General features: G+C 45.6%; 1 protein-coding gene across 1 annotated transcript; it reads left to right on the forward strand.

Annotated features, from left to right (window-relative positions):
- Window positions 1-399: 399 nt before the first annotated feature.
- On the forward strand, window positions 400-24582 carry snap25a (synaptosome associated protein 25a). Its single transcript, XM_067241307.1, has 8 exons — window positions 400-535; window positions 11782-11920; window positions 14024-14065; window positions 16399-16447; window positions 19453-19570; window positions 23215-23334; window positions 23673-23817; window positions 24096-24582. Exons 2-8 carry the CDS (start codon window positions 11849-11851, stop codon window positions 24162-24164), a joined length of 615 nt encoding a protein of 204 aa, XP_067097408.1. The 5' UTR covers window positions 400-535; window positions 11782-11848; the 3' UTR covers window positions 24165-24582.
- Window positions 24583-26719: the final 2137 nt, after the last annotated feature.

Here is a 26719-nt window from a genome sequence, read left to right on the forward strand (position 1 = left end):
CTGGCTATTGCTAGTCAGCCACAAGTTAGACTTTATGTATGTAAACATTCATGTTCACCGGCATTATCATGTCTCGTTTGCCCATAGTTGACCAACAACTTTTCAAGAACACCAAAGAGTATCGAAGCAATATAAGTTCTTTGAGCACACTTCTCTCATTTCAAATACGGCAAGTCATAATAACTTAGCATTTTTTGTCTACAAATACAGTGTATTATGTGTTTTTTTTGTGTGTGTGTGTTTTTTTTACAAGATGTTACCGTGTGCATATGCTGCCCATTACCAAGCTTGCAGAAATGCCCCCATTTGACGGATAGGTCTACCTATGAAATGCTGCTGACGTCAAAAGCGTCCGCCATCTTTGATGAGGGCAGTGCTGCTGCTTTCATTGAAGAAGAACTGAGGAGGTATCAACCACGCGCAGAGCCTTTGCAGCAAACCAGTCCTACTGAACGGGGGTGATAACGGTTAGTTGTTGAAATACGACGACATTTCCTCCCGGTTACTGACTGCGAGCCACCGACAACGGGCACAGGTAGGAGAAACATCTTTCTTCACATTGTATCACTATCCAGACTAAATTGGTAAAAATGTATGTGTTTATGCTTTCACCAAGCTTTACTAAACTAACCGGAGATTGTTAAGAGCATCGAAGTATGCGCTTTTATTACAATTACAGAAAATATGACAACTTATGTCCTAATTAATATACAGGATTATGACAGTTATTTAATTGTTTTATCTGGATATTGGATATGTGTAGCGTTCGTAGTTTAGGTTGTAAGAATGAAAACTGGAACGTCTTTGGAACGCATGACCCCTTCGCGTAATAAATCTACCCGCCTTCGATTGTTGAAAATGTGGGGTGCAGTGGGCTAATGCGTAAGGTGTGGGCGTTTTCTGCGTTTCAGCACCTTGGACAACGACATCGCTCAACTGCATTATCGTTAATAGGACGATAACACATGTGGACGCTTAGAAAATGCTTCCGAAATGGATGATGGTTCGATCTTAGTCGAATCTGCATTAGAGGCTATAGGAATGTTGTGATTTTTGCGCAGGGCTGTATATTTCTCCTGAGGGGGAAGCTGGCTGGTTTAGTAGGGCTGGTCTTCATACAACTGCTCGGCTGATATCGGCAATATTCTCCTCATGTTGCAGCAAATTCTAAATTGTATCAAAACTTTAACGTAAACAATTTAAAGGGTGCAATTTATAATAAACTGCGCCATAGTACGTAGTTTGTGAAACGGGGGAGGGAAAGTGTGGTAAACAAGAAGAGGCATGACCGTACTGTTCAACTTCATAAATGTGGCACTGTTGTGCACGTCCGCGCTTGCTGGCAGTTTGTTGCGTCAAAAAGGATGCATTCCTACCACATTTATGTGACGAGGCATCGGTAATTACTGTCTGTGTCGCCCCGCTTGTAGACGATGGGCGGGGGCAGGAGGCGAATGAGCGGGGATGTAGGTTGGTGAAACCCGCACTATGACACCTCCAACATCCCATCCATCACAACGTTAAACGCTATGTGTTCAGCGTCTGTCCGTTTTTCTTGATACAAAACCGTCTCAATCCCAGTAATGACTTTTACGCAGTGAAGTAGACAATGCTACAAGACTCAAGCGTTGATATTCCCAGGCCCTTGTTCGTTATTGATCACGCTTCCACAAATGGATCTTTGCCTGCTTGATTGTTGACCAGAGGAGGATGCGGCAGCTATTTAGGTCACGTGCGTTTGTAGTGATCACTGTGGCGCAGGAAAATAAATATATATTACGAATTTGTCGTCTATTGATGATAAGCCTTCGATGATGATCATTTAAACAATTAGCCTACGTATAGCCTAACTCTCCAGTCCAGGTGTTATACGATTGTTACATCTCTACTCAGCTTTGCACGTTTTCACTCTCTGCGCATCGGAGACAGAGATGAAGATGCAGAGATAGTGAGAGCGGTAGAAGTAGGTGAGAGAGATTTAAACGTAAATTAAAAGATCAGCCTATACAAATCAGTATGGCAGAATTTTGGAATCCAGCGTTCAGATATTATTTAAGGCCTTGCCTCGCGATCAAATGAGAAGAGCGTGTGTTCTAGCAGCCTATACTAGCCACTAGTTATAGGTCTCTTAGCCATACCGTTCTGCCGTCATCGGTCGGTCAAATTGCGGAGCCGAGATACACAATGTGATTGTTCCGCGGGGAAGTGGTGACTAATGATAGCCTCCTATCATCAGCCCTTGATTGTTTTGTTGTCACTGGCTTGTCTCGTTCGTGTCAGACAGGAAGCTACAGTGTACGTCATCGTGTTCTTCCATTCTGAAAATCAATTTAAAAATGTTTGTGTCATAGCCTAAGTTTAGCGTTTTGTTGCATGCACCAATGATTCTTCCTCTCATTGAAGTACCCTGAGGATGTTGTTGGCCTTAAATAGCCTATCAATTATGTTCCATAAGAAACCGGATCAAGTAGTCTCTTGAGAATTCTGAAACAAGTCTTATAGAGACTGAAATCCATCTCTTGGTTTGAGAAATATTGAAAGTATAACAAATAGCCTATTAACCACAAAATTAAATACAGTTTTATGTTATTGCTCACTACTTCTTTTTTTTACCAATAGCTACCCACATTGTCAACTAATAAGACATGAGACAGAGATCTGCCATATATTCGTTTTGCCTATAAAAACGAATTGGTCTTGTTCCAGACTGCTGAGGTGTTTTCATCTGTGTGTGCTGTATTCGCTGGATGAAGGGCCTCTCATAGAGAATATCCTATAATGAGAAAGGTGATGTTGAGATCAGAGAAAATGGTTCCTTGTTGTGGCCTCATAAAACACTGTCAATTGGTCTATGCTGAGTATGTATACATGGGGAGGAATGTATGTGAAGTTTGTAGTCTCAGAGGAATCTGAGAATTAGTTGATTGGTTTAGACCCCACTGAAAGTATTTAGTTTTGGTTCCTGCAAACAGCTTTAAAATACATTTGAGGGGCGCACTGGTGGCTCACTGGGTAGCATACTTCTTGATCTAAGGCCTTAAAACAGGGGCCGACATTTGATACTGGCCCAAGCCATTTCCTGGATGTCTTCCCCTCTCTCTCTCCCTGCCTATCCTCTCTCTGTCTCAGCGGCCCAATAATATCTAATCTATAATTTTGAAAACATTTAAAAGTGATTTCATTTTATTTATTTTTTTGGTTTTACAGTTAACCTTTTTTTTAGCTGTCAGTGGAAGGGGTGTTGGAAAGTGAATGTTGTGGGTGCAGGAGTGTAAGAATACGGGGAGGGAGAAGAGTGTTTTGTGCCCAGTCAGTGCCACAGGGGAAGTATCACTTTCTCACTCTGCATGTAAACAAAAACACAGTGAAACAAAATGGCTGCCACTAAGGGCTGTGTCTGCGGCTGAGTTGGACTCTGAACGCCACTGCTCAGCCCTCTCAGCGCTCAGCCGCTAACTTCTGAGGGAATCTTTGATTAGATTTTACTCTTCAAAATGTCATACCCCATAACTCAAATTAATTTGGATCTAAAATTTGATTAGGATTATTTTGCATTTATTTGTATTGTGTCACTATGAGGTTACTAGTTCCAGACTAGATGATGCTCTGTAGTGAGTTAACTACTGCATACCAAGTATTTATCATATTTATACTTTAATGGCTGAGAATTGTGGGTACACTGGCAGAGGAGAATTCCATCCTCTGACTCCTACACTGTTCCCTTTTTGAAGATTCCTGTTTTTTGAAGGCTTTACATTTAGTCATTTAGCAGACGCTCTTATCCAGAGCAACTTACAGTAAGTACAGAGACATTCCCACCGTCGCCCACACAACGTCATTTGGCACGGCCGTGAATTGAACCGGCAACCTTCCGATTAATATCCCGACTCCCTAACCACTCTGCCATCTGACCCCCACTTTAGAGTGACGAACGCACTGCAATGACGAAGCAGAAAGAACGTTCTCTTCTGCAGTAACACAGTAATGGGTGAAGGGGGGCCAATAAATCAAAACCCTGAACTTTCCAGCCCAATAGTCTCACTTGGCTGAGTGTTGGACTGGCGCCAAAACTGCAGAAATCCTCTGGAAATTGTCGGGAAGAAAAGCCCTTTGGCTCTTCCCCAGTGCAGAGTTGGCTGAACGTATCCTGACTTGGACAGTAGCGGTTGCAGTTTGTTGTGAATCCCATCCTGTGGACGTGTGCAGCCCCTGTAGTAAAATCCTTGAGGGTTTAGGTTGGTTGAGGGGCAGTTCTATGGGCGTATGTGAAGCCCTCAGTGACATGCTTGCGTGTAAAAAGGGCTATACAAATAAATTTGATTTGATTTGATTTAGTAACACTCTCCTGTGTGACGCAGAATGCTACAGTACAATAGTGAAAGTCTGACACCACAGTTGAATAATTTTCCCTTCAGGTGTACACCCTGGAGGGATTCTACGATGCTGAACGACAAGTCGCATCAGTTGTAGTTGGCTATCCGGAGGCACAGACCTCCAATCCTCTTCTTAAATGAGGCATACACTCAGCTGTTATACTGCTCTAGTCAACCTGAATGCGCCTGCAAGTCATGGTGAGCTTCATTCACAATAGCCTGGTCACATTTCGGACCTCTGTTTACACTGGATCACATTTGATACAATGTGGTTCCATTCAGAAGCCAGTGGACTGTTGAGGGCTGTTGTGAGGTGTTGCTCTGCTCTGCTCTGGCCGGTCAGACGTGGGGTGTGGAAGATCATTTATGATGCTGCAGTGCAGCCAGCAAGGATCCCCGCATCAGGGTACCCCTGCAGAATGTTATGGTGCGACGTATATCACTGACTGATCGCAGCACAGACACACATGCGCACACACAAGTATACACGTACATGCACATACACACACAGGACCACATACGTATTCACCCATACACACTCACACACACGAGCACACAAAGTGCATGTGTATTCACGGGTAGAAAACGACTGGACCTGTTTGAGAGGTTTGTTTTGATCTAATATGTGTGTGTGTCGTCATGCTATGCCCCACTGTAATGTGGTAATGACATTCAGCCAACACTGCATCGGAGTGGAGGAGACATTAGAGCCAATTGACGGTAACAGGCTTCAATTACTTCACTGATCATCAAGGCACATTTACCTTGACTGGGTCATCACACATCACACATCAGTGTCGTCTCCAACCCATTTTACTCACAAAGTATCCTTTTCCAGTCCTTCTATAGATTATACTTTCTATTTTACCTTCAAACTAGAGATTATTGTACTACAGCTATACTACATTTAAATTACGTCTATTACATGTTTAGTTATTGCTAGGAATGCTTATAACTAGAAAGTGAGTTTAATATGGGTGGGGGGTGGGGGAAAGAAGAAGGATTAGCTTTTCAAATTTGTGATGACTGAGGGTATATTTCTTGGCTTGAGGGCTCAGTAATTGCTTTTTAATGCCTCTGTCTTTCTCAGTTCTCAAATATTTAACAGGCTCTAATGTTGTCACTTAAGAGCCACACAGGCCATGACCCAAGGAGTCTACATAGAACTGGACCTTTTTACCTACATTCTGGAATGGAACGCATTCTATTCTAACCAGTCATCAACCCTGTCCAGTTCTACATGACCTCACAGGAAGAAACATAATAGATCTGCTTTATCGTGCGCAAAGACATGGTGCAAAAACAATAAGGACCAATTGGAAAATTAAGGGTGTCAGTATTGATTGGAACTTTGCGGTTTAATAGACAATTACCACGGTGACGGGAAAGTGTCTGTGATGTACCTGTGTGTTGTTAGGCCTTCAGAGTGCTGCTGACTGAATTCCATCAAACCTGCAGATGTAAAAAACAGACACTGCTACTTGATCCCTGAGTTCCTAGGCGTCGTGATGAGTGGTTTTTATGATGTGGGGCTCGTATAAACAGGAAGGTCATGTATTCAAGTCAGTCGACCATCATATTAGGAACATGAACCGGCTGACCTAACCCCCCCCCCATCCTCCTTCTCTCCTCCTTCCCTCCTTCCTTTCGCCTCTCCCTCCCCTTCATCTTCCAGCTCTTTCCTATCTCTCTTTCCTCCCCTCCTCTCTATTCCTATCTCTCCCCCCGCCTCATCCTACGTCAGTCTCCCTCTCTTCAACAGGCTCCCCCCACCCCCAGTGCACCCCTCCCTGTCGTCTTGTCATATCTGCAGGGCCTCGGGGCTCTCGATGTCTGCTTTAATAGCCCCACCCCCCGTTTCATAAATCAGCCTGAGGGGTTGGGGGTGGGGGTGCGCTGCCCTGACACAAGGAGACCACAGAGGTGCTAGTCAGCTGAGGGGGCACAATGTCCATAGTTGGTGGAGCGGTTAGGGTTCCTACTGGAGGGTTTCAGGCCTGTATGCAAAGTCTTGACTGGGCCCTGGGGTGGATTCCTGGGCTGATGACTCTCACTGCTCCCTGTGCGGAGGGAGAGGGAGAGGTGCAAGGTTTCAGTCAGGAGTCTATTCACATGGGACATGTTGATAAGCTGCAATGCAAGCAGTGAACTGTGTGTCTGTGTGCATGTGTGGGGAGGGGGGATGTCTGTTTGTGTGTGTGTGTGTGTGTGTGTGTGTGTGTGTGTCCAGGTTGATGGGTGTTGTTCCAAACTAAATCACCAGGCCAGTCAGAGAGGTTGTCCCTAAGCAACGCTGAGCTAGCACTGCAGTGATAACACACTCATTAGACCAGAGAGTAGCTGTTACAACATGATTACATGGCATGTCCTAATTTCAGTTTGAGGAACGTTGAGGACGACGAACGTGCATGATGTACATAGTCCTGCTGAGTCCCTAATGAGGAGTCTGGGGTTGGGAGGAGGGAGAGGCTGTGAGGAGAACAAGGAGGACACATCTGTTTATCACCTTCATGGGTGAGTGAGGAAAGGAGAGAGGACAGGAAATGTGCTTGAGAAGGTCGTTCATACGAAGGGAAGGATGGCCCTTTCGCCACGGTCACCTAACATCTTTTTAGGGAACTGGAGCTGAATCCTGCTGTGTGCTGATGCCTGTGACCATGTATTTCTAGACCTTTATGAAGAGTATGTCTGCCGACAAGGTTTGTACATTAGCTATACGATCTGGTTTCTGCTTTCAATAATGCAGGGTGGTCTTCATACAGAGGACTGGAGGACGGAATTTCCAGCTCTGAGACAGACACAAAATACACTGTTCGAATGACACCTTTCGTTTATGTTGAATGAGATTTCTTACAGTCCAACAGTTCTTAGAAAAGGTCATGATAACCAAACGTTTTTTGAAAGATTGTCACCGTTTGAAAACAGAGATTGTCCTGATTCAATAAAAATAACCTCATTGGTTTGATGTCAGATAACACTAACATGTAAAGTTTTGAGAGAGAAATTCTTCTGACTGATAAACATCAAATCTTTCATCTCCATCCAATTATATTCTCGAGTTTGAAGGGCTGGAAAGCACAAAATGAAATATTCAACAGCCCGCATATTCACCAAGGAGTAAAAAAAAAAAAAAAAAAGACGAGAGCAGGAACAGTTAGCAGGCATGTAGTGAAAGCTGCAGTGACTGAACTGGTCAACAAAATGGCAGCCAACACCGGCAAGCCAGTAAAGCCTCGGTTACACACGGCAACCACACAAAGACCTATTCTCCATCCAGCAGCTCCAGCACAACAATGCTCTATTCTCGCTGCTAACATTGTGCTGGTGTGTCCGTGTGACAAAACGCCAGTCTTAAGTAAATACCACAAGTCTCCCATCAGTGCTTTTGCCAACCACGAGACTGTGATTGGTGCAGAATGAACGACTGGAGCTGGAGCACCACGGTCATGCAGTCAGCGTGGAACACGAGCGCACATGGGTAACGTGACAAATGGAAAGCGTCTCCGTGAAATCGCGCTGGTTTCTGCCAGCAGGGTAATGTGTTGTGCTGCGACGCCGGCGGCCTTGTTGTTTTGATGAAAACAGGTATGGTCGGTTTGGGGCTTCCAGGCTTTGAGATTTGCGATGCACCAGGGAGGGTGGACATGGGCACAGGGAGGGAGGGAGGGAGGGAGGGAGGGAGGGAGGGAGGGAGGGAGGGAGGGAGGGAGGGAGGGAGGGAGGGAGGGAGAGTGGGAGGGTGGGAGAGTGGGAGAGTGGGGGGGGGGGTAAAAAAGCCGTTTGCCAGTGGGGGTGGGTAGAGCTCTGGTTGGTTGATTGTGATTGGACAAGGCATGAAAGATGGGGGGTCTTCATGCGCAGTAGATGAGGGAATGAGAACACATTCACCACAGCTCCCACTGGGGGACTAGAGATGGGGCTGACCTGATCTGAGGGAGCAGAATAGAACAGGATAGAACAGGATAGAATACAACAGGATAGAATAGAACAGGATAGAGCAGGATAGGACAGGATAATTGAATTGAATGGAAAAGAATGACCAACCCAAAGTTTATTGTCCACTCAAGTCGAAACTTTCCTTTTTCCAGTCATGGCATGTTACAAACAGATATCCACTTTACTGCACATGTGCACTGGACAAGTAACACCAATGAATGTCTGTTGGTGAATCTAGAGTTTATGATTTGAGTTGCGTTCATTAAAGGTTAACGTAGGCATAAACTGCCATTTAATATCTAATAAGTTAATATAAATTCCCCTTGTAAGCTGCGAGCCTGGGGTTTTACACAGAATTGCTGCTCTTTAAAGTGCTTCTAAAAATATAGAGACAAGCGGCATATAAAACACACAATATAACCAGGAGCCTTCAATTAAGACACGGTGCCTGAGTCAGCAAAGCCAGCTAACAAGCACATTCCTTGCTGCAGTAAAAGGGTCTGTGGAGTGTGTGTGTATGTGTGTGAGTGTGTGTGTGTGTGTTCTCCATGGAGATCATGCTGGCTTCCCATCAGTGTGAGGTCAATATGAGAGAGTCTTGCCTCATTTCCATCGACAAGGCCGTCGACACCATTGAGTGACGCGTGTGTGTGTGTGTGCTGAACTGAATTAAAAGTATTTTATCGAACAGTGGATTGGCGGGGTTAGGACAATGAGGGGGGGGGGGGGTGCAGAGGCGTATTCTGAGGCAGCTGTCTGGCAGATGTCACAGGAACAGAGGAGTTCATCACTGTAAATGAGCTGAACGAGTCAGTCAGTGTGTCTGACCTGCTTAACACCAACACAGCACGCAGCCCACAGCAGCTCTTTACAGGAGATGGAGATTAAAGATATGACCATGTTCACAGTCCTCTGGTCTCTGTCATCTGACATGCTGGAGCGACACTGTTGATCGCTTTGGATAAAGGTGCCTGCTAAATAAAGACATTATAACCTTGATTTCATGAAACCTCTTCATTACAAAACAAACACGTCATTATAACTTCTGCTCTTCAACATCTTTAACGCAAAGTCAGTTCTGTTTTCTGACATGCTGTTGTTATATGTTTCATAATGTTCTCTTCTGCACATGTGCGTAGTGTAGCTGATAGCCAAGGTTTACATTTAGTCATTTAGCAGACGCTCTTATCCAGAGTGACTTACAGTAAGAACAGGGACATTCCCCCGAGGCAAGTAGGGTGAAGTGCCTTGCCCAAGGACACAATGTCTTTTGACTCCCTAACCACTCAGCCATCTGACCCCGCAGGTTTAGCCAGGGGCGTCGTGTGCAGCATCCAGTTGGTGTTCTGTGTTTCATTTAAACCACAGACGATGTCAAGCTGACTAACACGACCGCCTTTACGAAGTAGGGTTAGATGGGGTCCGAACTCATCTTAAAATGCCAGTTAAGTAACCTCAATTGTAAGGTACATCCTATTACATTTTAATCTGTTGATTAATGACTCAATCAAACACAATCTTATTAATTCCAACTTAATCTAAAGTGTGGCCCTTCTGTCGTGACGTTAAGGACCCGATTATGTTCCTTTTTAACACAGCAATTGCTATTTTAGAACAGGCTGTCTTCAGGGCTTCTAAGACACTCGTCCTGCAACCCTGCCTGTCTGGGTTTGGAGTATAAAATAAAAGGTCAGGATGGCACGTTAAAACTAATTGGCTGAATCTGGTTACGTAACAAAATGTCTTCCTTTATGTGATAACACATTCTGAAGCCTGTTTGGGCATCTGATTTGATTTCAGCGTTGAAAGCCGCTGCACTGCAGTCTCCACCCTGGAAGAGATTTATATAAGCCAACATGGCTGAACACTTGTGATTACCCAGGCGAGAGGGGAAGGGAGGTCTGGAGATGGGCTAAGGCCGGGGACCGAGACTGAGGCTGGGTGAGGAGGTGGAGGCCGGTGGGGAGGCTGAGGCTGGGTGAGGAGGTGGAGGCCGGTGGGGAGGCTGAGGCTGGGTCTGGAGGTTGAGGCCGGTGGGGAGGCTGAGGCTGGGTCTGGAGGTTGAGGCCGGTGGGGAGGCTGAGGCTGGGTCTGGAGGTTGAGGCCGGTGGGGAGGCTGAGGCTGGGTCTGGAGGTTGAGGCCGTGGACAGAAGCTGAAGCCGGGGACAGAACGGAGGAGAGTATTAGCTAGCTGAGCCAACATCCGGCCACTGTGAAACAAGGGGCTTCCAGCAGAGGTCATGGACTTGGTTTTGGATAAATAAATGATCCCATTGTCAGGTTTTTGTGGCACCCATGGGACATGTGTTGAATAACAAGTGCGCATTGAAGGGAAAGTTCAACCAAAATATATACTGACAAACAAACCTCTAATTGTAGGATAAGAGTGTTCATTCGCCCAATGGACTGATGTAAATGTGAGGAAACCAACACGCTTGAGGGCGAGCTGTCCCTCTGGATGTGGATGTGTGTGATGTGGAGATGGCAGGGAGATGTTTGCCTCTGCTCAGCATGCAGGCCGTCTGGGCCGAGCAGATGAGGCTCCCAGGACACGCTCAGGAGGAGCTGTGTACAGTAGGACCTCCAGGGCAGAATATCAACCACATGATCTCCTCACACACACACAAACACACACGTCGAATTCCTTTGCCTTTTAACAACAGTGGCCCACAGTATATGGGAGTTCTACATCTCCACTCCATGCCTTGCACACCAAGCAACTGAAACAAAGAACCATATTTAAGATATGGGTTGTGTTTGTATATTTTACAAGACCAAGATGACTTTGAATCTTTGTATGTTGGGTGGAGGAAAGATAACTGCCACAGTGACTAACTGGCTGACCATGTCAATCTATGGTGCAGACTTAAAGGCTGTTTATGTCTGTCTGTGTTAATCCATCAAATCCTGTCAGCTCTCCCTGTCCAAAACTGGCATCCCTTGCTAACATCAATTGGATTGCCTGCTTCCCCTCTTTCAGTCGAAACAAATGCCCCTAATCTCCCATTCTCCTGGTCCTCTGAGGACAGGAAGGGGGGAGGGAGAGACTCACCCCTGAGATGCAGTCACTGCAAAGGACACACAAACATCCTCCCCCCCCCTCCCTCCCTCCCCCCCTCCTTTCCCTTCCTCCTACAGGACCAACATGGCTTCTGCAAACACACACACACACACACCCCACACACAGGACCATCATGGTTATTGTTTATCTACAAATAAAGGAACTTCCTCTGTGGCTTGTGTCAATGTTAGACCTACTGCATTGCACCAGCATGTATGCAGTTTGGGCAGTTGGGAGGTGTAACTAGATTGAATCTAGACCTCAAGGCTTAATTTTCTTCAAATTTGATTTAACCTTTGTTCCAGCATCAGGCACGCAACCAACCTGTGTTAAACACCAACTTCAGGGTGTTGTTCTTTATTTTGAGTTCATCCTAAGGGTTGTTTGTTTTCTCTCCCGGCGTCGCCCAGTCTTCCCCAGATTCCCACTAGGATCTTCTCTTCCCTGTTGGAGAACAGCTCCACCTCACACGCAGCCATGGCAGAAGAGTCGGACATGCGTAACGAGCTGTCGGACATGCAGCAGCAGGCCGATCAGCTGGCCGACGAGGTAAGACAGCGTCCACACACACGCACACTCACACACCATGCATGCACACTCACACATTCACACACACCCATACACACACGTGCATGCACACACACACACATGCACTTACCGCAGCTCCTCCACACCTACAGCTCATACCAGAGCTCACTGTCCTAACACATTTTGGTACACAACCCCTCTGAGATCATATGATCATAGAGCAACAGCAACACTGACCATTTCTCAGTCATCCTGGCAGGCTGGCTCAGGAGGAGAGGATCATGCTGTTGGCTGTGGCCCGAGGCAAGCTGTGGTGGCTCTGTGTGTGTGTGTGTGTGTGTGTGTGAATGTGGTACATATGCGTGTGTGTGTGTGTGTGAATGTGGTACGTATGCGTGTGTGTGTGGTGTGTGTAACGTGTGTACAATTGTGTGTGTGTGTGTGTCAGGTGGAGGGTTAGTCCTCCTGCTTCTGAGCTTATGTAACGCTGCAGCATTTAGTATGTGGGGCTGTGAGTGTGTGTGTGCGTGTTCATGTTCAATACATGGGTACTGTGTGTGTGTGTTAGTGTTCACAGACATGAGTGAGTGCATGCACAGTAAATGTGTTTGTCTTTGTGTTTATGCAAGTGTGTTTGCATGCATGTAGGTGTGTGCATGCTTGTGTGTGTGTGCGTGTGTGCATGGTCGTATGTGCGCATGCATATGTGTGGATGCTTGTATGTGAGGGTGATTGTGTGTGTGTGTGTGACGGGCAGGCCTGCAGCATCCCGGCCTGTCTCCCTGCTGCTCTCATGACTCATTCTCACACAGCTGAGCAGAATATTAAACACACATGCAAATGCTCGACACAAAATGGCAGCGACCATCACAGACTGTGCTCCCACAGCACTGGAACACACAGCGACCATCACAGACTGTGCTCCCACAGCACTGGAACACACAGCGACCATCACAGACTGTGCTCCCACAGCACTGGAACACACAGGCACAATAACACACAGTACATGTTATCTTAGACAGACCTCCTGAGGGTCACGCGTTTGACAGTACTGTGAAGACGGTCTGTCCCAAGACACCATCGAGGAAAGGAATGATGGTCGGGTAGCCTGATGGGGGAGGAGAGGATGGAGGAGCAGAGGAAAGGGGGAGGGTGAGAGGAGGATGGATGAGAGGAGGATGGATGAGAGGAGGATGGATGAGAGGAGGATGGATGAGAGGAGGATGGATGAGAGGAGGATGGATGAGAGGAGGATGGGTGAGAGGAGGATGGATGAGAGGAGGATGGATGAGAGGAGGATGGATGAGAGGAGGATGGATGAGAGGCCACAGCTACAGCAGAGTGACTGTGGCTTGGGATGCTCAGGCCGGGGCTATGTGGCATTTTGCCCTCCCCCCTACTCCCCCTCCCCCTTCCTTCCTCCCCCCATCCATTCCTCCCTCCTCTTCCTCCCATCCCTCCCTCTCCCCATCCCTCCCTCCCTTCCTCTCCCCTCCCCCTCTCCCTCTCCAGGGGCGGCTCTGCAGCCGGCGTCCATGCGTGAGGGATGAGACACTCTCTCATCCCTCCCTCCTCTCTGCCAGGGCTGGGCTCTACATCTCCCCCACAGGCCCTGCCGTAGCCACACGCTAACACAGGCTATTTACGGAGGAAACGGGAACATGCAGCCACATCGCCACAGTGGCCATGAATAGAACCAGCCGCTTCAAGCGACTGAACGGGCTGGAAACCGATAGAAGGCCATCATATAACCCTGAAAATAGATGCATTTGTTTTACAAGTTACATCTTTGATTTTGAATATTTAAATACAGTACATACTGTCATTTTTGTCATCTCCTGTTCCTTTTAACAGGAAAGCTAGTACCGTGATGCAAAGCTTACATAACAGTGATACAGTATATCTCACCGCCATTACAGACCCCCAAGCTGAACAACCCAAGTGGAGTCATGTTTAGAAAAGACAGGAGTAGTTGGTTAACAATCTCACTGTGTCACTGAGTCCAATCAAACAAAACACAACACAAAACAATCTCTACACACATTCACCTTCATTAATCTCTGATACTCTGACGCAATGTTGATGATTCCCAACGCTAACCTCTGCCCTCCTCTTTGTCCACAGTCACTGGAGAGCACTCGTCGTATGCTACAGCTGGTCGAAGAGGTGAGAGAAAGACTTCCTGTGTTCACACTTCCTGTTCTGCATGTGTGTGTCCGAGCCGAGGTCATGTGGAAGCCAGTCCCAGTCGTGGGCTGAGAACAGATGATGACATGAGTAGAACACAAGGTTTTTGTTCTCACGTACCAGAACACACGCTGACACCCGCTCGGCCATACCAGCTCATCCAGTTCCATTCACTTTATTAAACCCGAAAGAAATTCAAGTAAACATGAATTTAGATCAGCTAAGGCGTGACTCAGCCGACTCAGACTCAGTGTCCTGACAAAGCTGTTGATGACAGAGTGAGAGGAGGGGAGGGAGGGAGGGAGGTGGCAGATGGGAGGAGGTAGAAAAGAGAAGGAGAGGGTTGGAAAAAAAACGGATAAACAGACAAAGAAGATGGACAGGAGAGAGAAAGACAGGTGATGAACAGAAGGAAAGAGTAAGAAAGAAGCAGAAGGCAGAGAGAAAGTCGGGTGAGAAAGTGAAAGTGTGAAGACAGCTGGAGGGGGAGGGCTCGGTTGGGAGGACTTCAGCCGCCCGCTACACATCTCAAGGTCATATTGATCATCAGTCAACAGATCTCATCACACAGCTCCTTCCTGGAACCGCCGCAGGGAGATAGGGAGGGGTGAAGAGGTGGAGAGATGATGGGAGGGACAATGGACACCTCCGACCTGAAAAACAGACAAACGTTTGGATGGAGAGAGAAAATGAGAAAATGAGAGGGGGAAAAGGGGACGGACGCTTTATAGGGGGTACCGTGGAGTGAGAGAGAAAGAGAGGGAAAAGAGGAGAGATGGAAAGAGAAAGGGTGGGGAGAGGGAGGAGAGGGTGAGACAAAGAGAGCGAGGAGAGAGAGAAAATAAGAGAGGGAGAGAAGAGTTTAGGAGAGAGAGAAGAGAGAAAGACAGAGTGAAGTAGAAAGAGGGACAGATATTAGTCAGACTAGGGCGTTCGGTCAGATGATTATGTATCGTAATAGTTCAGGGAGACTCATTGGAGGTGTTTAATATCATAACAGTGATCATTTTAACTAACCCTAACCCTATCACTAAAGCATAGTACTCTATTCTCAACACATTTTGGGGAAAAAGGTTTATACAACCTGCATGCAAAATGGCAGAATGCAGGTGCCAGTATGTTTGCTGTACAGAAGCCGAAGCGAAGCAGGGCTGGCAGCACTGTAACGCTTCCAGGCTGGTTATGCTGAGGAAGGCGATCCCCCCTGGGAGACATTGAGAGCTGCTTTGGGATTTCTCCTGGAAGAGGAGGCTCAATTACAACATAATTTATACACTGCGGCGCCTCCTTATTCTTCTCCTCACCCCCCGGACGTCGATGCACCCCTCCATAGATCTGCTTTGGGGGCGATGTGTGTGTGTCTGTATGCTGTGTCAGCATGTGTGTGTGTCTTGTTTACACCATCTCCTAGCCAGGTGCCAACTCTCTGCTATACGGAGCTGTATTTTTTATGCTTGCTCAAAAACAACGGCTCAGGATTTAAAGGGGGACTATGCCAAGATGTGCTCTCCCCACGGTCGATATCTGTACTAAATGATCAATGAGTAATAAGTTCTATGTTGGCGATTTAAGGCAGACCCAGAGGTCTCCTGTACTAGATTAATCTACTGTTGGTATGGAGGAATTGCAAAGTAGCCAAGTCCTTTTTTAGTCTCGCCTGGAACAATTATTTTTGAAGTGTAGGATTTAGATGAAAAATTGAGAAACTAAATGTAATATTTTATACATTCAGATCTGATGGAAAGCTCAATTTTAATGCAAACTATTCAATTCTAGTCGGCCTGTTTAATAAATAATCCCTCGGGAAGTAATTTATTGTGTTTCACACCAGGAGTCTAATGGCTCCGACCTGTGACCCTCAATCAATACAAACTGACGTTGCACTGGGTGGAGGCCAGGTCATTTGCTCATTTCCTCCTCAACATGAAAATGAGATTACAGCAGCAAAGCCAACACCACACAGATCATGCCACAGGATGTCAGGTGGAACCAGCAGTGTTCACTTCCTGTTTACTCCATATCAAGCACTAAATGGTCTACCATTGGTTGTCTGAGGGCAACATGTGACCTCACAAGCCTCAGGCAGATAGTGGCTCCGAACCACCTCTGTTACACAATCAAATGACGCAAAACGTTATCTAAGCGTGACGAGTCTCCTGGTGGGGTTACTTTATCCAGCTAATATTACGTTTTCACCTCTAATCACTAAACTCACGGCTTATTTCTCTTCTCTGGACTCACCTTCCTTTCTTCTTTGTCCTTTGTTCCTCCTATCTTCCTTCCCTCTCTGCCTGGCTGTTCTGGGGGAGTAGAGTAAAGATGCTGGCATCAGGACTCTGGTCATGCTGGACGAGCAAGGAGGTAAGTCTGGGAATCTACTAGAAGAGATGTACCTGGTCCACACGCCACCTCTGGATAAGAAAGTGTAACTCTTAATGCATGCACTGCAAATACCTTTTCATAACAAATCATGAATTTGCTTACACTATGGTGATTTGACACTTGGCTGTGTTTATTTCCACGTTCTGATCAACGGCCCTATTCAAGTGAAAGATTGAAAAATTATCATGCCGTGAAAAACTGAACTGTTGCTTGTATAAAGATGCATTTTCACACTAATATTTCCCCCCCAAAAATTGCCAACTCAAATGATAGTTCCTCCTTTGTTACTATTTTAATGCCTTTAAATTTTATTTGATTAATTCAGGACAAACATGAGGATGGTTATCTAATTTTATCTTTCTTTCAACTAACAACGATTTTAATCTTCTTCTTTCCTTTCGCTTATTTCTTTCCTGGGTTTGCTAACTTCTATCCTTGGTTTGCATACTTACTTTTCTTTGGTTCGCCAACACCTTTTTATTTTTAGTTCGCTGACAGCTTCATGTGCCAAAATACAAGAAAACCTTGAAACCATGAAGTGCAAATATCCCTCCTGGCTTCTGCAAGGTCATAGAAAGACACTGAAGCAACCATCCTCAAAGTTTTAGACAAATGCATTTCTGTGACAAAATTCTCTCAATAATTCGCATCAACTTGGATTGTCCCAAAGACAACAGGAACGATACAAAAATGACTTCTAGTCTGATCCTGGATCAGTTTGGGCTTGATCCCGTCTGTCGGACCACATAAACTTGACATGCTTAACTCTATTCTAGGAAATCTGAGCAAGTCGTTGGCTCGTCGTCACCGAATATTCATAATATGTAAAGAGGATTGACGGATTGCCAGCATTTATGCAGAGTCACATAACTAGATTCTACATACGTTCTGGCTGTCTATTTACAGTTGGGACTCACAGTATGATTGTCCAGCGTAGACTGATCCGAGGTCAGCCTAAAGGCCTCACAAGGGGCTGACATGTCACCGATATGGAGGTGAACGCAGGTTCTGTCGCAGCGTTGCTAAACAGTGCAAAAAAACGATCGATTTAGCTGGTAATGACAAAACTCACTCACTTTTCTATCTTGAACTCCCCATGAATGATTCTGCTGTCTACACTAACGGAAGGCATTTTTGTACAATCCCTAGGTAATGTCATAGTGAATACCTGTACTGTATACATGCAGTTATACATTCATGTTCAATGCAGTACATAAGGAATGTACTGTATAGTCCATCTGATAAACGAACCCTTTATTTTACACTGTTATTAGTATAGCTAACATACACAGCATACGTTTATCTTAGAATACATTTATGTGTGTAGGAATTAAATATGATTTTCTTTTCCCCGGTTTATTCATCATTTATTAGTGTCAGTTGAAGAGATCGAGGTATACATATTTATCATGGCCCCGAGACCTAAGCCAACTCGAGCTCTCTGAATGGCTAGTAGCCCATGCCAATTACCCACCCAGGTGTGAGCTCTCCGGCTAAGTTTATTAAAGCCATTCTCTCTCTTTCTCTCTCTCTTTCTCTCTCTTTCTCTGCCCTCAGGGATGATTCTGCCCTCAGGGATGATTCTGAGCCAGTAGTGCAGGTTGCATTAGTTATGAGTGAAGCTGGGAGAGCTGTCACGGTGATCTGAGCACTATCCAGGGATTGTACAAACTTGGAAGATGTCAGTGAGCTTAGTTCCTAACTGCCCCATGCCTGACCCAACACACACTACATCCTCCCTCACCTTCACACACCCAGTCTGCTCAGGGATTCTCCTTAACTGAGTTAACGTCTACCCCACACAAGCTTCCCCTCTCTCCACCCTCACCACATACACACACACACACACCCTGAAACGCCTTATAGTTAACTATAATATCTCTGGTTTGGTTGCCCCTGTCAACCACCATCCTATAGCATGCCTCTTCTCCTCCTCCTTCCTTCTCAGACCCTAACAGGGCCCACCCTCCACCTACGCCCCCCATATCCATGCCTCGATTCACGAGTCACATTGACCATCCGCTGCCCATCCTGTAGGTCAGGCCCTATCAGCTCCACTACAGGGTCACATGCTGATGGTCAAACATTAGTACCTAATGTTTCTGTCTGGAGACCGATTTAGTTGTTGAAATCACTTAAGGTGAAAGTTAGTGCTTGGTGTGACTAAAACCTGTAACCACTGGTAGGTTCACCCAGTAGAACATGCAGAGAACTCCTACCCTAAGGTGGCAACATAAGATTCCTTAGTTTCCTTGGACGCAATGCCCATGGTACACGGAACACACAACAGACTGAGATAGTAAGATGGAACCTTTCAGGACAGAATAGCTCTGTCACAGACAGCACAATACCAAAAACACATTCTCGTGTTATCTCAAATCAGTTTGGTATCTGTGATTGCCAACGCAAGCATATTGAAAATTACATTGAGAATAAGTTCATCACAGTCTCACATGAATCTAGCTCCTGTAGGAGTCTCTGGCGTAAAGATCCAGGGTGCATTACTGTCCCAGTGTAGCAGAGCAATGCATGCACTCAATAGAAACTCATTTAAGTTCTCACACAGCTGCTGCAGCTCATGACTCATATTTCTGTCAAATAGTCAATAAAGTTCATTCCACTGCTGTCATCCCTTTGTCCTGACCAGAACAACTCGATCGTGTTGAAGATGGCATGAACCATATCAACCAAGACATGAAGGAGGCCGAGAAAAATTTAAAAGATTTAGGGAAATGCTGTGGGCTTTTCATATGTCCGTGTAACAAGTAGGTACTGAACACGTGCCCAGAGACCCTTGCATATGTGGTGGCGTCCAGTTCTCTTATTCTTTTTTTAAACTTATTTTTTCTTTTTTTTTAATCTTTCGTCACAGTGAGTGTCTGAAGCTGTTGTCTTCTCTTCTTTGTCCTCTCTTTCCTCTCCTCCTCTATCTTTTTCTCCTCGTGCTTCGTTCTGTGGGGGATAAATAACTTGTGTTTAATCAGAGCAACTGGAGCGTATCGAGGAAGGAATGGACCAGATCAATAAGGACATGAAGGATGCAGAAAAGAATTTGAACGATCTAGGAAAATTCTGTGGTCTTTGCTCCTGTCCATGTAACAAGTAGGTGCTGCTTGCCTGCCTGCCTGCCTGCCAATCAAAAAAGAGGTAGAAGTGACATCATAGTGGCCAAGGGCCAATAGTCCGCTCTGCTCCAACTCTAGCAAGATTTAATCCGCCCCTTTAATCTTGACTTTTGACGACAACCCCATTAGTCCTGAATGATGCTCTCACACCAACTCACACACTTTCTTACACACACACACTCTCATACACTCTCTCTCTTACATGCGGCAACACACATATACACACAGACATGAATAAATTCACACCCAAAGCATACATGCACATACAAGCACACATTCTCATACACATACAAGACACACACATAATCTGTATATACATATATACTGTTTATACACACACTAATACACACATGATCAGTACAGCCTCAGGTCCCTGTAGGAGGGCATCTAGGCATATCCCACAATCCTTAGCTTCATCCCAATACTGGAGAGCTTTACATGAGGCCCAATGTCACAATCATCTCTAAGTGACAGAATCCCGAATTATTCTAACTTTAACATCGACAGTAACACACTGAAACATCTGTTTCAACTAATTCTTCTAAAACTAGCCAATCACATATTCACTCTGGTCACACCTTTGAGCGATCTCTTCAACAACATATAAACAATGAAAACACTCTTCAGATCCACAAACCAAACTTGCACTCCAGTACTTCATCACTGGGGACTTAGCCATCCTCCTCTCAAAGCAGTCTATTCTAACCCCACGTCACCGCACACACCCTCAATAAGCAACCCTCTCCAAGCACCCTAAGCACTTCTCCATGCACCCTAAGCACTTCTCCATGCACCCTAAGCACTTCTACATGCACCCTAAGCATGGGAGTCCACCCCGTGGAGCTCTCCTCAGTAAGCTAGCTTCTCTAGACCAGGACTAACGAGCAGGACTGTTTGACACTTCTCCTCATATGCATGATACTGCCATGATACCACCGTAACACTACCCATGGTCAAACTTGAGCTCCCATGCGTACAGTAACAGCTATGTCTGCACTGCAGAATGTACTGTAGGCTAGCAGGCACATTAACTCTGCCCCCCTTTTGCAACTCTGAACGCACCCCCATTAATTAACTCAGTAACGAATGCCACTGACTGGAATGACTTGAGAGCATGTTTATTGAATGCTATGCATGTTGATGCTGCCACTCATGCTGATAATGCAACACATGAAATTATATTTGTAATATAATGATACAAGTGAATGATGAGCTCCTGTTATGTTTCATAAATATATCCCAGGGTACATCCGAGCCAGGTTTAACACAGAGACACGGCAGAAACCACTGAGAGAATAATGGATCTAATATAAACAATGAAAAGAGAATCAAAAAGAAGAAAATAGATTTAAAAGTACATGTCAGTTTTGACATACAAACAGTTCCCCATAAGAGAGGTAAGATAAATAGAAAACAACTTCTGCAGTGCTAGTGCTCAGATCAATTCTCTAACACCCCCTCCCCCACCATCAACACACCTCAAGGAACCTACCAAGACCTAGATCATATAGAGGTTTACTAAAGACCAAATCTACACACAGGCCAATCTGAGCCTCCAGCTCTGCCTGAAAGAGCAGCTCTGCCCACACACCCTGGCTGCCTGGCCTCTCAGCCCTCTGGAGGCTGCCTGGCCTCTCAGCCCTCTGGAGGCTGCCTGGCCTCTCAGCCCTCTGGAGGCTGCCTGGTCTCTCCTCAGCCCTCTGGAGGCTGGCTGGCCTCTCCTCAGCCCTCTGGAGGCTGCCCAACCTCCCTCGGTCCTCTGGAGGCTGCCCGGCCTCTCCTCAGCCCTCTGGAGGCTGCCTGGCCTCTCCTCAGCCCTCTGGAGGCTGCCTGGCCTCTCCTCAGCCCTCTGGAGGCTGCCTGGCCTCTCTTCAGCCCTCTGGAGGCTGCCCGGCCTCTCCTCAGCCCTCTGGAGGCTGCCTGGCCTCTCTTCAGCCCTCTGGAGGCTGGCTGGCCTCTCCTCAGCCCTCTTGAGGCTGCCTGGCCTCTCCTCAGCCCTCTTGAGGCTGCCTGGCCTCTCTTCAGCCCTCTGGAGGCTGCCTGGCCTCTCTTCAGCCCTCTGGAGGCTGCCTGGCCTCTCTTCAGCCCTCTGGAGGGCTGGCTGTCTTCACACCCGCGCTGGCGTGTGTGATCAAGCACGGATCGACCCCACTCCCTGCAGGAGTCTGAGGAATGGAATAGGATGAGTTTCTAGCTTGCGTAATCCCATCACACAGGGTCGGTGCTATTCGTAGAAATCAGATTACTGAAACATATAGGGAGCGAATCGAACTGATAAGATAATGGGTTGAGATGCCACACCTAATCCAGAAGAAGTGGGAGAGGAAGGAGGGAGGGGGAGAGACTAAAGAGAGAGAAAAGGGCTTGAAAGCGTGAGAGGAGTGTGTTTGCTAGGTTAGATGCTGTGTGTCACTGATGACAGAGAGCCAAGCGAAGCCTCAGTCCATGTCTATAAATAACCCAGGGTGGGGGAGGCGGCTTCTCTCTGATGAAACAAGAAATATCGTCCCCAGACTACAAGGTTACCAAAATGCTTCAAAACCCCTTTGGAACAGAAAGACATATGATTAGAGGAGGGGGAGAAAGAAAGAACAAATATTTAGAAATGTTATAACTTAAGATCCATCCATTCTACTTTTTCACCGTGGAGGAGAAGGGGGGGTTCTGCTTGCAGCTCCCACCGCTATCGCAGACGTATATGTGATGCGTTTATTTTCCCTGTCAGTACCGTCAGGCATACAGGCAGACATACACACTTACCCCACGACTCTGGGCCAAATTAGATGCTGACTGTGAAAATGGATGATATAAACTGGTTAGGACAGCCATAGTTCACCCCCCCCCCACCCCTCCCCACCCTTGTTAGAACAACCATAGTTCCCTCCCCCAACCTCCCCACCCTTTTAAGAACAGCCATAGTTCACCCCCCCATCATATGACCTGGCCCCCTACCTCAGCCTCACTACACCTGCCTTAATTCCAACTGACTCTCTTGTTCTCCAACGTTTAAACTCTGATCGAGACATCCGACACTCCTAACAAAGTGCACGGTGCTCTGTGACTCCCTCCATTTTGTTCTTTTTCTTTTGCAGTTCTTCACACTCGTCCCCCAACGATGTGACAGTCCTGTTTCCCTGTGTTGTCTGTCTGCCAAAGCCTATGTTACATGTTCTCTGTCACAGTCCCACTGGGGGGGGGACCGTCATAAGGGGGAGGGGGTGGTGTGAGGGGGGAGGCACATCATCCCAAGTGTTGTATCCACAATTGCATGCATGTCGGAGAATAGCTATTTCCGTGCTGAGAAAGGTATGTGCCTCACAACCCTAAGCCTGCCTGAGTAAAGCTATGTTATATTCCTAGGAGATATAACATGTGAGAGACATGATGATATTAACAAGAGAATGAAACTGACCCCAGCCTGCTCTGCTTTGCTTGGTTAGTCTAGTCTTGACTGTTAATCATATTTCTATGTGCCAGATGCATGCTGCAGTAATACTGTCTAGATCGTAATAACAATGATGATGATGATTCCAGTTCCTAGTTAAGAACAGGAGGAACAGTCAGAGAGAAACTGACCCTCCTCCCTCCCCTCCCTCCTTCCCTCCCTCGCCGGTCCACCAGGATGAAGAGTGGGGGCAGTAAGGCCTGGGGGAACAACCAGGACGGCGTGGTGGCCAGCCAGCCCGCCCGTGTGGTCGACGAGCGCGAACAGATGGCTATCAGCGGAGGCTTCATCCGCAGGTGAGGTGGAGAGGATGGAGAGTGTGTGTGTGCGTGTGTGTTTGTGTGTGACTGTGCAATCCATGCTGAGGTGTGTGCCTGTGGAAGGCAGAGTAGGAGAAAGGCTACATTCAGGAAGTAAACAAGAGCTGCTTCGACCAGCGGCCAGACCAACAGAGCTAGGTCCACTGAGAGAGACATCAAAGGAGGAATATGGATGATGCCCAGTGGAGAAGAAGAGAGGAGCACCCTGTGGACCTATATTACCAAGTCAATGTGGAGTGCGTGTTTTCACATGAAAATGAAATGTGTGTTCATTTCAATCACTTATAGCTGTGTGTGTGTGTGTGTGTGTGCAGGGTAACAGACGATGCCAGGGAAAATGAGATGGATGAGAACCTGGAGCAGGTGGGCGGCATCATTGGCAATCTGCGCCACATGGCCCTGGACATGGGCAACGAGATTGACACCCAGAATCGCCAGATCGACAGGATCATGGATAAGGTACTGGGGGGACTTTGAATCGGAACCAGAAACAGTCAGAATGAATTAAATATCAGTGAAATCAGAATCTGGAATCAGGATATTGGAATCTGGAATGCAATCAGAATCAGATTAATCTGGTTCAAAACCTAGTATCAATGATATTTTCAACCAACAACAAAACCAGGACAAGAATCAAAAGTTACATTTTATCTGTCACTAGACTATCAACTTTTGTTATTGTTGTTTGGGTGTCATCGATTTTTGGCAACCGCTCACTCTGTCCTCTCTCCAACCAGGCCGATTCCAACAAGACCAGGATCGATGAAGCCAACCAGCGCGCCACAAAGATGCTGGGCAGTGGCTAAGCTCCTGTCTCCTACACTGCTACAGCTTGCTGCCCAGTCAGTCGACAGGCGCAAACATGCTTTTATCATCTGGTATTTATCTTCTAGGTTTGCACACATGCACATATCACCTCCTCCATTGTAAATGTTGTTCTGTGTGTCGTCCGTCAGCTTTTTCAATGATTGTCCTCGTAAGATTATTTCTTATACTCTGTATATCATTCTTTCCAAAGGTTGTATATAGTGCTGACTCGATGGTTATAGCTCACTTGTGAAGTTTTTATCTTTATCAATAAATATATATATCATATATAAAATATATATCATATATATATATAATAAAAGTACACTGCTGGATGATTAGTGTGATGGGAATGCTAAACAAGCTGTTCTTCCTTTTCAGTATTTCAGTATTGTCTTAGTAAAACTGTGTCATACCATTAGGCTACTGTCATGATCCTTATTTTGATGTTGTCATGACGAATGAAGAAGAGGAATTAAAAGAACTACAATGATGATATATTTCTCAAAAAGCACTTAACAATCACTGTCTTCAGTTCATTTTTCCTCACCGCAATCATAATGAGTTTCTGTTTAACACTCCGTAGCTGTAATAGACATTGCATTCCAAGTGATGTGAATTGTGCGTTCTGCATGACAAATGGTAGATTTTAGAGTCTTATAAATAAATCCTGTCTGAAAAAAATTATAAAAAAATATGTACCATGGCAGCAGCAAAATTGACAAAAAGCATGCTTAGTATTAGGACACAGTTGACCGTTCCATATTCCTGCAAGTTTGCAATAGAGCCACTATTTCTGTCTATCTATATTCACAGACTGTGACCATCGTTGTAAAATAATGCAAAAATGTTCTAAAAGCAAGGAGATTCAAATGAAAAACGAGGGCGTGGCTGTTTCGCAAAAAATGACCTGTTTTCTAAACGAATATGCAGTTCAGTAGAGATATTGAAGATGTGATGAGAGGTTGGGATTGGTTGTGTTGTAACATAGGATTTGGATGCTCTGAAAAAAATAAACGTTTGCAATGTAAAGCAAAAGACACATATTTCTGAGAAACCTTACTTTTATAAGAAGACTGTATTCCTGTTAGTTTACTCTCCCCACGTGTTGTTTATTATCGGTAAAATAATAATAATCATGATAATAATTATACTCTGAAACAAAAAATTACATTACAAAAGGTTTTTTGTTGCTTCTGTACTTTAGAGCTATGCACACCAAATCGCCGAAATGTTGAGTAGTTAGAATTGTAGGACTAAATACCTGAATGACACATAGGTTAAACTGTGAGATTGATGTCCTCAACGCATGTAATATTAAAACTCCCTCTGTATTCTGTCAGTTTGTGAAGTGGTGGACATTTTGTAGCTAGCTGAATTGATTAAAAGTAATAAAGCCTAGTCCAGCGTCTGTGATTATTGCTCCTGTGTGTCACTGGGTGTAATGTCATTCAATCAGCAGATTCTTCTAACAAAGTGACGACCGGGGGGGATTTGAACCTGCGATCTCTGGATCTGCAGTCGACCCTGGTGTGTGGAGGATCATTGTGGCCACACTTGGATTTGTCTTAGCAAGCAACAGAAAACAACAGCAAACTTGGACTTGGACATCATACTCTATTGAATCCAATGTGCTAGCACAGTATCAATAGTGACGAGAACATAATAACAGAGATATCAGAGTTAGTTCCACACAGAAGCAACATCAGTGTGTTCATGCAGTTTAGGAAAGGGTGTGAGAATATTCATCCCATTTCTAGCAAATCTGATAAAACTGAAAGAATTGAAAGGAATTATCTGGGTCAGTCTGGTTTAGGCTTCAGAGGTGCTGCATTAACCTATTTGACCACCCTTGAGAAAGAGACTGTAACTGTCCTGTAATGGATTTGTCACTTTACTCTTTGTGGGCATTAAAAACACTTTTGCTTGACTGCCTTCCATACTGGGGCACTGTTCTAAAGGGGTTCATCTGAGGGAGGTTTGAGTTCAAGGTTTGACAATGAGAATTGACGACGGTTGACAATTAAAGTAAATTATGTTTCCAAACTTGGTTTCATGTCCTGATGGCAAGTCAACACAACAGCGGCCCAGGGGTAGATAGCTCTCGTACACAGTCTGCGGTCATTAATCACACTTTATCTGTCTGACACACAGTTCGCAGGACAAAAATTGCATCAAGAGATTTGGTGTTGCCTTGTCCCTGGAAACAACAACACAGTACTGTAAGCTGTATATATATTTTGTAGTTGAGCCAGCTCAAACAACATATCATCATCTATCTCAGTTTGTCTTATTGAGAGAGAAAATGTATTCCCAAGAACCTAAAGAAATTCACCTGGCGTTACCTAGGCAAAGTGGTTTTGGGACAAATACTTAGTTACTGTACTTCAGTAGATTTTTATGGCATCAGTACTTCACAATTTTTCTGAGAACTACCAAAACACTAAAACAGGTATTAGTAATGACTAAGTATGTGTCAGAGCCCACACTTCTTTATTTTACCTTGAGTGAAAAAGTCTAGTCAGTACTTTTACAAGAGTCTTTGTAAACATGA

The sequence above is a fragment of the Osmerus mordax genome, chromosome 8 (genome assembly GCF_038355195.1).
Source record: "Osmerus mordax isolate fOsmMor3 chromosome 8, fOsmMor3.pri, whole genome shotgun sequence".
Taxonomy (NCBI): Eukaryota; Metazoa; Chordata; class Actinopteri; order Osmeriformes; family Osmeridae; genus Osmerus; species Osmerus mordax.

Bases quoted from the DNA above. Each gene is read 5' to 3' on its own strand.
- snap25a (XM_067241307.1), top strand. From the start codon at position 11,849: ATGGCAGAAGAGTCGGACATGCGTAACGAGCTGTCGGACATGCAGCAG. The intron at 11,921-14,023 runs GTAAGACAGCGT...CTTTGTCCACAG, and splicing joins CCGATCAGCTGGCCGACGAG to TCACTGGAGAGCACTCGTCG. The intron at 16,448-19,452 runs GTAAGTCTGGGA...GTGTTTAATCAG, and splicing joins CATGCTGGACGAGCAAGGAG to AGCAACTGGAGCGTATCGAG.